General features: G+C 54.4%; 1 protein-coding gene across 1 annotated transcript in view; it reads right to left on the reverse strand.

The window, feature by feature from the left end:
- Positions 1–400: 400 nt before the first annotated feature.
- The window catches only part of SUPT6H (SPT6 homolog, histone chaperone and transcription elongation factor), a 60,509-nt gene continuing 47,050 nt past the window's right edge, over positions 401–13,859 (reverse strand). The window contains 11 exon segments of the mRNA XM_070735505.1: positions 401–1,278; positions 2,788–2,978; positions 4,673–4,836; positions 4,928–5,005; positions 6,965–7,077; positions 7,489–7,613; positions 9,342–9,455; positions 10,879–11,091; positions 11,093–11,118; positions 11,208–11,403; positions 12,899–13,039. Coding sequence (XP_070591606.1) covers positions 1,092–1,278; positions 2,788–2,978; positions 4,673–4,836; positions 4,928–5,005; positions 6,965–7,077; positions 7,489–7,613; positions 9,342–9,455; positions 10,879–11,091; positions 11,093–11,118; positions 11,208–11,403; positions 12,899–13,039 — 1,548 coding nt within the window. The 3' untranslated portion in view covers positions 401–1,091.

The raw sequence follows: 13,859 nt of genomic DNA on the forward strand, positions 1-13,859 counted from the left end.
CCTTCTTTTTCCTTCCCCTCTTTCTTTCTGTCTTTCCTCCCTTCTTGCACGCACATTTCCAGGCAGCCCCCCCAAGGGCCTTGAGATTGACACCCCCCCCCCCACGTGCTGGGCTGAGACTTTTGAGTGTAGGACGGAGGGGTAACCTCCCCCCAGGCGAGAAGGGACAGAGAAGCCCCCGTAGCATCCAGAGACCTCAGAGGGAGGGTCAGCCAATCTACAAAGACCCCAAAGACCCTGAAGGCCGAGGGGCTGCTGGTCTCCCAGAGAATAAGCCACAAAGGCCACAACTCCCTGCCACGAGGGACCCCCAAAACACCAGCCAGTTCTCCCAAAGCCCCCCCCGTGCCCAACAAACCCCCAGCTGGCCCGAGGAGGAAGAGGAGGAGGAGGAAGAATCTGTAGAAACACCATTTATTCCTTTTGCTGTTGGGAGGGGACACGGGGCAGGGAGGAGGGGGACAGTGGGGGGGGGGAGACAGAAGAGGCTATTTGGCATTCCAGCCACGGCCACCGACGCTCCCTTCCTCCTTCGCCAAGGCAGCCACTGACCGGGTCTTTTCCCTCCCTTCCTCCCTTTCCCGCCACACAGTCTGAATAAATATTGTCCTGCCATGGGGCTTGGGGCGGAGGGGGGGCCGCCTCCTCCTTCTTCTTCTTCCCGGAGCGCAGGCAGCAAAGCGCCCCCCACATCCAGACGGCCACGGAGCACAGAGGAGCGGGAGCGAAAGAGCGAAGGAGAGAAAGAAAGGAGGAGGGAGGGAGGGAGAGGGAGGGGCCACGCTCCGGCCTCTCTGAGTTTTGAAGCCCGGCCTTCTCATGCCCTTGGCCCTTCGGTTTCGGCCTCACCAGTCGGGGCAAAGTGGGCACCGGAGGGCAAAAAACAGCCACCGGGCGTGCACAAAGGCCTCCATAGGTCCGAGAGCTGCGGCGCCAACAACCCCGCGGCCCCTTCAAGTCTCTCCGCTTCCTGCAGAGGGCGCAGCCGTGTGTCCCCATGCGGGGCGGAGCAGAGTGGACGAAAGGGGGGCGAGGGAGGGAGGTGGCTGCGCAAGGGCCCCCCGGCCTGGTTGCACTCCTCCTGTGGGGGACTACCGGTCCATCTCGTCCAAGAGCGGGGTGGCGTCTCCGGCCACGGACATGGGCGTGCTCTCGATCATGGGGCTGGGCGAAGGGCGAGGGGTCAGCCGCTGCTTCTGCTTCCGGCGTTCGGCCTCCTTCTCCTGCAGCCACTGCTCGGCCATCTTGCCCCAGTCGATGGGCGCGTGGGAGGTGGACCTGCGGGGGAAACGGGGGGACGGACGGTGAGGACTGGCGGCATGGCTCCCTTCAGCTGCGCCTGCTTCCTTAGGGGTGGGCCATCCCTTTGGCAGGAGCCTCCGACCTCGGCCACTCTAAGGCGGCTGGACTTTGACTCCCGGAATTCCCCAGCCGGCAAGTCCAGACGTCTTAAAGCGGCTAAAGTTGGACCCTGCTGTTCTTCTCCCCAATGCCCAAGAGCCTTAATTCCACAAGACCTGCACGGATTGGACCCTCGTTTCGACTGGGAAACTGAGGCTCCTGGGCCAAGCGGAGTCCAAAAATGCCAGGGAATTTCTGGAAGCCTGATAAAAGAGCCGCTGACCAACACTTAGGCATAAAAAACACGTACTACATACTGTGCAAAAGAGGCAACCAAGAAACCAGAAAGGGAACGTGGCCTAAATTGCCTCCCCAATTAATAGATTCCATTCAATTCGATTCCCTATTCTATTCTTTCCTTATTCTATTCTATTTTCCCATTCCATTCCTATTCTATTCTATTCTATGGAGAGGAGGGCATACAAATCTAATAAATAAATAAATTAAATATTCTATATTCAATTCTGTTCACTCCACTCTAAATTCTATTTATTCTAATTCTATTCTATTCCTTATTCTCTTCCACTCCGTCTAAGACCAACCGCACCAACACTGGCCGGGCAAAGCCAATATAAACGGAGGGCAACCCCCCTTCTCTTCCAGTGCTGATGCTGTTCCCTGGCTGGGTTATGAAAGGTCTGCAAGAAAACCGCCCCACTCAGAGAGCGCCCAGGAGCCCCCCTCCTCCTTTCAGCCCTGGGCTACAAAGACCCCCCCCCCCGGCCTTGGCCTGGAAGCCTTCGGTGGGGGAGGGCTGCTGAGCCCCTGCCTTCTGCCCTGGGGGAGCCCCTCCGCACAGGCCCCCGCAGGAAGCTCCTTCTTTGCTAAGCTCTTCTCCAAAATTCAGGGCAGAGCCAGCAAGACAGCGAGGGCCCCGCACAGACGTCCGGAGGGAAGGTCAACGGGTGAAAGGATGAAAATAACTTTAGAGGCCGCTTGAGCCCATCAGCTGACCCCACAAACGGCTCAAAATAACAAAGCTTCCAAACGCCAACTGGACTTTCCTGGGTTATTTTTCCTCCAAAATGTTTCCCTTCTCAACAAAGAAGCTTCTCCAGTTCTTCCTTCCTTCCGTTTGTGTGTCTATATATACACCTGTGTCTCCCACCCCTCTGGCCCCAGCATTCTTTCCTTTTCTTTGCCCCTCTTTTCTTCCTTTCTTTCCTTCCATTTATCTCTCTCTCTCTCTATTTACCACCCATTCGGCCTGACCTTTCTTTCTTTCTCTTCCTTCCTTCCTTTTCCTCCCTCCCCCTCTGAGGAAGCCTCTTGGATAAGCAGTAAAAACATTTCCAATACCCCCCCCCCTTTGGGAGGATTGGGACCCTCCTTCAAACGGGGCCTGACCCAGGCCCCCCTCCTGCCTTCAATGGGCTCCCCGCTTACTTTGGGGGCTGCCGTTGCCCAGCGCTGGAGGAAGGCTGTGACGAGGGCTGCGACTGGGTGGACTGGGGGGTGGTGCTGGCCTGGAGCTGGTGGTACTGGGGGGTGGTGATGGGCTGGCTGGGGGTGGTGTAGGAGAAGCTGGGGGTCAGCAGAGGGGTGGCCACAGGCTGCTGGGCGGGCGTGGTGAAGACCTGCAAAGTCAAGAGAGAGACACACGTCGCAAGTCAGGGACAGCCGGCTCACCTGCGCACAGGCAGGAAGGCAGTCAGTCCTCGACCTACGACCACTCAAAGGTCCAACTTCACCGGGGAACAAAGGGCTTGCAACGGTTCCGCACTTGTTTATTATTTATTATATTTCTATGCCGCCTTTCTCGAGGGGACTTGGGGTGGGGTACATTATAAATGCAACAATACATATGAAGAAATCAAAATTACTTTAAAAAGAATTGTACAAAATTACTAAAAGTGTTAAAAAACCCCACAGACAGTCATCCACATTCATCTTGTCACTCATGGACCGCACGCACGCCAGCAGAGGCGGGAAGGGGTGGTATGTATCTCTGGAGGAGTTCATTCCAGAGGGCTGGGGCCACCACAGAGAAGGCTCTTCCCCTAGGCCCTGTCAGACATTGCCTGGCCGACTCTGTGGGACCCGACTGGCCGCTGGGATACACGAGGCAGAAGACGGTCCCGGAGGTAGTCTGGCCCTAAGCCTAACGCACTTGCAACCGACTCGTGTCTGTGATGGTTCCAGTGTCCCAGGGATGCAGGGTCTCCTGTGTGACTACCCGACAGACAAGGGCCAACGAGGGAAGCCGGATCCACTTAACGACTGCAGCACTGTGTTTAGTGGCGGTGGTGAAATGGCCGTAAAATGGGGTGGGGCTGGCTGGAGAGCAAGGCAGCGTCTTTCGGTTGCTATGCCAGGGCCTGGCTGTGGGTGCGAGAGAGGACCGGTGCCTGCCTCAGTTTACCTCAAGGTCTTGGCTAAGGCCTGGCACGCTGCCCCACTGATTGGAAGAGACCCGGAAGGGACCTCGGGGGTCTTCTAGTCCAACCCCTTCCTCAGGCAGTCCTGGGCTTACAACCACAAGGTTCCTGATGTTAACATGTCGGATGGTTTTTAAATCAAGGGTTTTCACTCTTCTGTTCTTAATCACTGGATTTGTATTGTGTATTGTTGTGGTCGTGAGCCACTACGAGTCTTCAGAGAGGGGCAGCACACAAATCTAATAAATAACAATACTAATCACATGACCCGGTCGTAAATCCGAGTCCGGTTGCCCGAGCGCCTGAATGTTGACCAGGTGACTGTGTGGATGATGCTGCCACACGGTCGTAGGAGTGTAAAACGCTCGTGACGTGTAGAGGAGGGAGAGGACGGCTGAGAGGGTCCCACAGCAGGGATGGCGCACCTGTTCCGGTCCATGTGTGCCCCCCCTCTCCCATCTCCCCCCCACGCATGCACAGCTGTGGCTTCTGATCTTTCCCCCAACTGACCTCAGATTGTGTCCCCTTGTTCTTGTGTCCACTTTCCTACTAAAAACACTTCCCTCCTGGACCTTATTTAACCCTTTGACATATTTAAATGCTTCGATCGTGTCCCCCCTTTTCCTTCTGTCCTCCAGACTCTGCAGATTGAGTCCATGAAGTCTTTCCTGATACGTTTGACTTCCCACCATTCTTGTCGCCCATCCATTGGACCCCTTCAATCTGACCCATCTCTTTTTGTGGGTGAGGTCTCCAGTATCATTACGACAGGATAATAACCAACAATATAGGGACAATAGGGGAAACCTGAGGTCCAGAAACAGGAAATAGGCTGCCAGGTGACTCGCGGGGGTGTGTGTGTGTTTGTGCCCAGAGCCCTTCTGCCCACTCACGTGATAGGCGCTGCTGCCGCCGCTGCCCCCGTAGCCGTACTGACTGGAAGCCCACTGCGCAGGGGTGGCGTTGGCGTTCTGTCCTTGCCCCGTCACAGCAGCGATGGCACTGAACATCTGGGAGGTCATGTTCTGTGGCAAGGCGTTGACGGCTCGGGTGAGGTCTGCCGGGACAGAGGGAGGGAGGGGGGCAGTTAGAAGAGCCCCTCCCGGTTCCTCCGTGCCAGGGAAGGAGGGGGGGCCACGGGGCCTCACCTGCGAGGTTGATGTTGGCAGGAGTGGCGTTGATGGAGGCAGGCGTCCGGGTTCGGCTGCTGCTGCTGGGAGTGACACCTGCGCAGGGAGGGGAGGGGGGAGGGAGGAGAAACAGGTGAGGACACCTCACACCTCGCTGCGGCCAGTAAGGGCCCTCAGGGCTGGCCTTCTCCAGGTCCCGTCTGCCAAACAATGTCGGGACCTTGGAGAAGAGCCTTCTCTGTGGTGGCCCCGACCCTATGGAATCAACTGCTGCCCCCAGAAATTCTCATTATTATTACTATTACTATTAGTAGTAGTAGTATCATTATTATTATTAATTGTATTTATATGGCGCCCCTCTCCAAGGACTCAGGCAGCTCACAACATATCAAAACAATATACAGATCTAAAAAGATCCAATTAATATGGCTAAAAAACTTTACAGGCTCTAATAACATTTAAAATCATTCATTCCCAGTCACAACCCTCCAATCCTTCTCTCCTGATCTCTTCTCTACCCATCATTCCCACATTAGTTTCCCCTAAAGCTCTAAAGACCAGGCGTTGCTCCAGAGCTGGAGGAGGTGGGGTGGACTCCAATGTTCCCTATAATTTTTTTCGGTGTGGGCGGAATAGTGTCTGAGCGACCGTCCCTTTGGGACTGGGCGGCATAGGAAAATAAATAAATAAATAAATAAGAAAAAAATTTCCTTCTTTTTTCTATTAAAAGAAATTAATAATAAAACAAAACCAAAATCTATTACTATTATTATCTTCTCTTTTTTCCATCCCTGTCTCCTCCCCCCTTGTGTGTGTGTGTGTGTGTGTGTGTGTGTGTGTGTGTGTGTGTGAACTCTTGAACCATTTCCAATTAGAGGTGAGCTATTGGAAATGGTTCAAGAGTTCACACACACACACACACACACACACACAAACGGCTGAGGGTTTTTTTGTTATTATTTGGGTGCTTTTTACCATATGCTTTAAATCAAGAGTCATTTCTCTCTCCCCCTCTTGCTCTCTCTCTCTCTCTCTTTCTCTCTCTCCCCCCCCTTCTCTCTCTCTCTCAGCAGTGGCAGTGGGCAGGAGCCGTGGGTGGCGGCAGAGTGATCAGCTGTGAGGTGGAGCTCCGGAACGGAGGCACCGATGGCGAGGGGGCTGCTGCGAGGGGGCTTTTTCCGAGCGCTTCAGGAACGCCTGCCCTGCCTCTACTGCAGCCCCCTTGCTAGAAGTCCGGGACGAAAGCGCCCCCAGCGAAGGGGCTGCGAGAGGGGTGGGGCGGGCATTCTCGGAGAAAGCCCTCTCTCGCAGCCCCCTGGCTGGCAGCGCTTTCATCCCAAGGAGAAGCCGCAGCCGCCACCGCCCCAAGGCAGGAGGTGGCGGAGGAGGAGAGGGGGCGGATGGGGCGGGCAGGGGGCAGGGCCGAGAAGCCAGGGGCAAGTTTGGCCGGAGGCACTGTGGGGGGGCAGGGGCGGCTGTGGCTCCCTTTCCTCCTACTGCCGCACCTCCCTGCCCCCCTGGCAGGCTGGCAGGGGGATGGGGAGCGCGCGCCCATGGAAAAGGGCGCGTGCGGGGTATTTGGGGACGCACACAGCTTACGAGGAACGGTGGTGGTCACATACACCAAGGGTCCCACTCCTGGGCTCCAGTGTGAACAGCGCTGTCTTTTTACCTCCCTCGGATGCTTTCATGAGATTTTAAAATGGTTTTTAGTTGCTTCTATTGCTCTAAAATGCTTTTGAGACTGTAATGATAACACATGTTTTTGGATTGGGAGCTGCCCTGAACCGTTGGTTGAGATGGGCGGATAATCAAATGAAATCAAAATGAAAAAAACCCCCAAACCAACCACTCATAATCCCAGGCAGAGGCGGGGAAGGCGTCTTCCCTCTCTTCCCTCTGCTCCGTACTCTTGGCTCAGATGGGCGGCTACAGAAACCAGTCAATCAATCAATGTCACCATTCCAGGCAGAGGCCGGGCCCTTCAGACTCAGCTTCTCAACAGGGGGCCACAGCCTGGGGGGAAGGGGGGGCAGAGGGGCACCTGGGCCTTACCTGGCACAGGGTCCTGGTAGTGATCCTTGAACCACCGGAAAAGGCCGTTGACCGTGGGGAACATGTGGTTGCGGTACCGGAATCCCTCTGGCGTCACCGTCACATACTCAATTCTGGGGCAGAGAATTTTGGCTTCAACTCTGGCCAACATGGACGGTCAGGCCAGTCCTGGGGATGGGGCAGGGGGAAGCAGGACGCCCACCCACCCCTTCCGACTCAGGCTTGTCTGTTTGCCAGAAGCAGCAGCCAGAAAAGCAGAGATCTTGGGGGGCGGAGGGGGGGGACCCCTGAGGGCACAGGCAGAGCAGCTGTGGTCCCCAAGGGAGGAGCCTCTGCCTTCAGCATTGCTGGGGGGTGAGGTGGGGGGTGGGAGGGGGCCTGGGGAAGGGGCAGGACCTCCACTCTGTATGCAGGAGGCCCTGGGTTCTACCCTGGGGACCCCCCACTGGAAAGGCGGAGCCTGGGAGCAGCCCAAGAGCCTGGACGCTTGGCCCGAGGAGGGGCGAGGGGGGGGGGAGACCCACCTGGGCTTCCCTCGTGGCTGGTAGCCCAGCAGGAACTTGCCCGGAAGGTCCTTGCAGGAGCAGACGTAGTAGGGGATGAAGGTGGGCTTCTCCTTCTTGGATTTCATCAGCAGCTCCTCCAGTTTCTGGGAAGACACAAAAGAGAGAGAGGGTGTGTGTGTGTTTGTGTGTGTGTGTGTGTGTGAGAGAGAGAGACAGGGCCCTAAACACAGGATTCCCACCTCCCTGGGAGACCTGTCCAAAAGCGATATTATTCATTATTTATTAAATGTATATAATTGCACCACAATCCTAGGGCAGGGGTGGGCCGAGTGGGCTCTTCTGTGACTTGTGGACTTCAACTCCCAGAACTCCTAGGCTAGCATGACTGGCTGAGGAATCCTGGGAGTTGAAGTCCACAAGTCACAGAAGAGCCCACTTGGCCCACCCCTGGACTAGGGGGTCACCCTCCGTGAACTGCTGGACAGTATTACTTGGTCTGTTGTGTGGATGTTGGATGGTCCAGGTGGGAAATTGTGGCGGGTTGAGCATTGGTCTTTGGCATCAAACCAATTTTGTTGCGTGGCTATACTGTGTATCTATACATACAATGACCAACAAGTGTTTATTTTATGGAACTGAACTCAGAGGTGAACACCAGTGTCCAGCCAGTGCAGACGTTGGGTGAGAAATCAACAGATTGCCACCCCACTCTCTATCGAAGGCCTGGTGTGGATGGGGACTTGGGGGGGGGATTCTCACAATGCAGCCCCAAAGCCTCCTTTCAAGGGGTTCAAGGCCATCCTGTGTCCACCCACCTGGGCGGAAGCAGGAGGAGGACTGGCCACGCTGGCACCATCTGAGTGGGCGAGGTGATAAGTTTGCGTGTGGGGATGGGACCTTTCAACTGGGGAGGGGGACACTCAGATCCAGGTCCCCCAGGGTGGGTGCCAGGGTGGCTGCGGGCATAAACTGGACCTTTGAGGAGCTCTTGGACTTGGACTCTGATTTAAATGTGGATGTTACCTGGAACCTTGACAACCAGACTGATGCCTGGGACCAGATGCCCGCCCACTAGGGAGGATCCAGCTCTGCCCCCCAAGAAGCACCGGAAGGGGAGAGTTGAGGTCATCTACTCCAGCTCAAACCCAGAAGAAACCGGACAGCACCACCTCTGACCCACCCACAAAACCCCTTCATCCTAATATAGTGGTGCCTCTACTTAAGAGCTTAATTCTTTCTGTGACCAGGTTCTTAAGTAGAAACGTGTGTAAGTAGGAGCCGTTTTTCCCACGGGAATCAATGTCAAAGCAACAAGGCCTGAAAACCCATCAGGGAAGAAAGGAAAGGTCAGAATGTGGGTGGGAGGAGGAAGAAGGGGAGGGGGACAGTTGCTGCCCAAGGAAGAAGGCCAGGTAAGGTGAGGGAAATAAAAAAAATTCCAAAACTTTAAGGCTTAAAAAAAGAGAGAGACTCTGAGGCGGTGAGGAGGAGCATGCGCATCCCATACACCCGGCGCAAGGCTGCCTCCCCTACACTGCACCAGAGGGAGAAACCCAGGGGGAAGGGCAGGAAACTGACCAGGCCTTTGTGCCACTCTCAAACTTCCTGGGAAATGTTTCCAGGCTCAGGTTCTTAAGTAGAAAATGGTTCTTAAGAAGAGGCCAAAACCTCTTGGACATGTGTGTTTCTTATCTAGAAAAGGTCTTAAGTGGAGGCACCACTGTCTCCTCTCTCGTGTATTTTTCCTTTTCCTTATGTTTTTCTTAAGAGAGTTTTGTAGGCTGCCTCCTTTTTGAATAGAAGAACACAAGGTGCCTAAGGTGACCCCTGGTTAAGGGAGGGGCTCTTGCCCACCCCCACCCCCTCCTCACCTTCCGGTCTCCTCCGTTGCAATCTTGGTAGTATTTATGGCCGAGCAGATCGCGGGCAAAGGAGGCCATGGGCTGGACGTAGCGGGCCACGATCTCGTCCAGGTCCTCAAACTCCTGGAGAAGGAAAGGAGGAGTGGGAGGAGGTCCTGGACAGGAGGACCCCCGTGAGGTCTTGCCTCTCCCGACCCCTCAGGAGAGCAGAACGTGTGAAACCCAGGCAGCAATTCAAAGGAAGTTTTCTTGGGAGGAGGAAGGGATGGGAAGGACAGGCAGGAGTCCAGCTCAAAAGCCTTCGGTTGGAAGCTCCCTCCGCTCTGTCCGGTGGGAAGGCAGCCAATGCCCAGGTGTCCTCAGGTGATGTGAGACAAGGCTTCAAGAGTTGCTCCCCTATTCTTATGTAGCTTCTGCTCCGGGAATCTCACTCTACTAACCAGAGCATAACCTTCGCCAGACCCATCCGCAAATGCAGCTCATCTGCCTGGAACCCATATCACACCTCGGACATCAACACTCTAGAAAAGGTCCTGAGACACTTTGTGAGAAAAAGCTGAAGGAGTCGTTGACAGGAAGGACGTTGAGGCAGAGGATTTTGTGAGCTACACTTAGGATGTATTTAAGGCGACGTAGTTAAGGCGACAATCCTAGGCTTAGAAATCCTAGAACTACGTCGCCTTAAACACAACCCAAGTGTAGCTCACAAAATCATCTGCTACAACGTCCTTCCTGTCAATGACTACTTCAGCTTCAACCACAACAATACACAACAGATACAAACACAAAGTGAACCGCCCCAAACTAGACTGTAGAAAATATGACTAGCAACCACCTGACTCTGTGGTCTCCTCACCAAAGCCCCAAAACTTGACCCTTCGACTGTCCACTGTTGGCTTCACCCGATTCCTAAGAGGTCCGAGTAAGGGGCGTGGATAGGCACACCAGGGTGTCTTCCGTCCCTGTCCAATTGCTCCCTCTTATCAGTACCCATCTTACGTATATAAATGGCATTATCTCTATGTATACTACCAGTAAAAACACAAGAAGAGTCCTGCTGAATGGGGCCAAAGCCCCTCGAGTCCAGCATTCTGTGTCCCACAGTGGGCCCCCAATTGTCCGTGAGGATCTTGAGCAGAAAGAGGAGGCAAGACCCTCCCTTTCCCCTGACCCCCAACCAATGGGACCCAAGGGAGCCCTGCCTGCCTTCACCAACATAGAGGCATAGGCACATGGACCTCCCTTTCAATCACCACCTATGATACACTTGGCATCCCTGAATCTGTCTCATCCTGCCTTGAAGCTCTCCAGGCTGACAGCTGTCACGACCTCAATACATACTTCGCAAAAAATGAATGAATGAATGAATGAATGATAATAAAAAAGGGAAATGACCCCAGGCTCATCCCCCCCCCCCCCCATTCCCAGGAAGGAACAAGTGATCAAGTACCCCTGGATAACCCCCACCTCGCTAGAATGGCAGCAGCGTCCTGGATAAGGGATCCCTGGGACCCCCCCGACCCCCCCGATGCTGAGCCCCTCTCACTTCAGTGTTGATCCAGAGGGTGGAGCCCAGGCTGAAGGCGTTCTCCTTGCCCTCCTCTCGCACGTCCACGTGCTGGTAGATGTTGTCGCAGACCTTCCAGGTGACCGTCAGGTGATTCTCCCCCTTGCTGCTGGGCCGGATGATGACGTCGCCTTGGTCCATGGTCTCCATCATCTTCTCGGCCTGCTTGAAGTTGATGTTGTGGAAGGAGGGGGTGCGCGATCACCCGCTTGATGTACGCTGCGGGCAGAAGAGGCCGTGGGCATGTGCTCTGGCCAGAGGTCCTGCCTGCCCGCCCTCCCTCTCTCCCTCCCTCCCCCAGGACTCACTGGTCCGCTGCTGCTTCCTCTTCAGCTCTTCGTCCTGCTTGTGGTCAGCAGCCTCGTCCGCAAAGTCGTAGTGGGCATCTTTGGGCAGCTTCCACTCGTTACTTCGGTCCATGAGGTCAGAGGTTCTGCAGGTCAGGTCGGCGCTGAACTTCTCAATGTCGATCTTCATGATCCTGCAGTGGACGGTCATCCCCACCTGCCGAGGGAGGGAGGAAGATGAGAAAGAGATAAAGAAGGAAGGGAAGAAGTGAAGGAAGGAAGGAAGGAGAAAGAGGAAGGAAGGAAGATGAGAAGGAAGGAAGGAAGGAGGGAAGATGAGAAAGAGATAAAGAGAAGGAAGGAAGATGAGAAGGAAGGAAGGAGGGAGGGAAGGAAGATGAGAAAGGGAAAAAGATGGGGGAAGATAAGGGAGGGAGGAAGCAAAGAAAGAACGAAGGGACAAAGCATGGAGGTATAGAGAGGGGAAGATAAGGAAGGAATGAAAGAAGGAGGCGTGATGAAAGGAAAAAGAAAAGTAGAAAGGACAGAAGAAGGGAATGAGGAAGGAAGGTGAGAAGTGGGTCCCTGGGGCCCTTTAGGGTCAGAAAATGCTCTGGTCACTCTCAACTATGGCGCTGTGGGGTCCCCATGTGGGGAGCAGAGCCCTTCTTCCCCTACTGGATGCTTTCGTAGCTCTGAAGGGGTTTCAACCAACTATCCCTGTGGTCAGTCTGCAAGGGTGGGCCTCACGGGGACCATTCAGTAGGGCCATTCTCTCCTTGTGGAGTGGAGGGTTCTAGGGGCTGAGGGGCCAGGGGGCCAGGCCAGAAACATGCCCACCACGACCCTCACTTCTTTATTTTAATTCATGGGTACTTCAAGCTGCTGCGTGCAGGATAATATCCAGTGTTTTGGGGCAGGGGATGAAGAACAGGCCTTTGTCCAGCCCAGTGGTGGTGCTTCGATGCCAGGTGTTTGGCAGAGGTGGAAGGGGAAAAACAGGCTAAGCCAGCGGAACTGCCTGCCTCTGGAAGCGGTGGGTGGTCCATCACTGGAGGCTTTTAAGAAGACGCTGGACAACCATTTTTCTGGAGGGGTGCGGGGTCTTCCTGCTTGAGCAGGGGGTTGGGCTAGAAGACCCCCAAGGCCCCTTCCCACTTTTCTGTAAGGCCAGAGGGGATTCAGAAGCGGACAGATCCGAAACTATCCTGGCCTTGGTCTTCTGAAGGGGTCTCCACTCCTGCTGAAGCAGCCGCAAGGGAGGCCGAGGCTTTGCCCAGCACAGCTGTGAGGCCTTTTGAAGGGGTCTCTGGCCTCGCAGAGTTAGAGGCTGCCAACTGCCCAGCCCCCCAATCGCCCCCTCCCACCCCAGCCTCCAGGGCGCCAATCCCCAGCCAAGAAGCTGCACAAACACCCAGCTCTCGGACTGGGAAAACAGGAGGGCCTGGCCCCTTCCCTTCCCCCCTGCTGGAGTTCTGCTCCTGGCCACAAAGGAGGCCTTTGAAACAGACCCACTGATTATTCTGGCCACCTTCCACCGCCTGGCCCAAGGGCCGCGTGCTGGGAGGGAGGGGACGGGTGTGGCAGTGAAACAATGCCAGCCCCCTTCTCAGTGGGAGGACGCACAGCAGGGGCTGGGGAGAGGTGGCCCCGGATATCTTGACCGGCCGTTGACCGAGCCCAACGCCTGGGCTGAACTCCTCGTGACCTACCTTGACTCTTTCCTCTGGCCGCTTGACCACTTTGTCACTGAGGAATTTGGTGGGGATAAAGCCAGTGACCCCGTTGTCCAGACGGGTTTTCACCCCAATGGCCTGACCGGGACAGGAGCCGCTGTCAAAATGGTTCCAGACCTGGAGGGAGGAGAGGGGGGCGCATCAGCCTGGTGGCTTAGCCGACCACCAGAGTCCTCGTGGGAAGCCCCATAAGCCGGTCCCCAAGAACGCAGCACCTTCCGGAGGGGGGCAAGGGGGAGGCCCTCCCCATCTCAACAGAGAGAAGGTTCTGGAAAGAGCCCAGAGAAGAGCCACAAGGATGATGAGGGGGCTGGGGGCTAAATCAGGCAAAGAAATTGGTGTGTGCTCTAAAGCAACATATACGTCTAAGTGTTATTTGTTGTCCACGTCATAATCAGCAAACAAGGGTATTAAGGCTACACACATTTTAGCTACAATACATGACACAGAAACATAGAAGACTCAAGATACTATGAGATTTGGGAAAAATTCTATGATTGGGTAAAAAAAAGAAAAAAGAAAAAATGTAAACTAAATATAGGCTAACAGATAGGGCAGAGGTTTTGACACTTACAAAGTATAAAACTTTGAATATCTTTATTGGACTGTTATCAACATTTTTCTCAATTCAATCGGACCTTAATTCAAGTGCAGACTAGAAAAAATATTGGAAAAACCGCGGCAACCACATGCCGCTCAATCGTTAATCTAAGATGTTTAGAACTGTTAGAAACAGTTCACGGGGGGGGGGGGGGGAGGAAGAGTTAAAAGGTAACAAGTTATTGAGACAGAACGTTTTAAAATTTTAATTTTTTTACTTGGTATTTTGTTCGGTACTGATATGTATATTGAACTGACAAAATTTATTCAAACAGAACAATTATATGATATAAATATAATAAGACCATGCCATAATGATGCAAAATACGATGTATCT

This window comes from Erythrolamprus reginae, chromosome 1 (genome assembly GCF_031021105.1).
Source record: "Erythrolamprus reginae isolate rEryReg1 chromosome 1, rEryReg1.hap1, whole genome shotgun sequence".
Classification (NCBI taxonomy): Eukaryota; Metazoa; Chordata; class Lepidosauria; order Squamata; family Dipsadidae; genus Erythrolamprus; species Erythrolamprus reginae.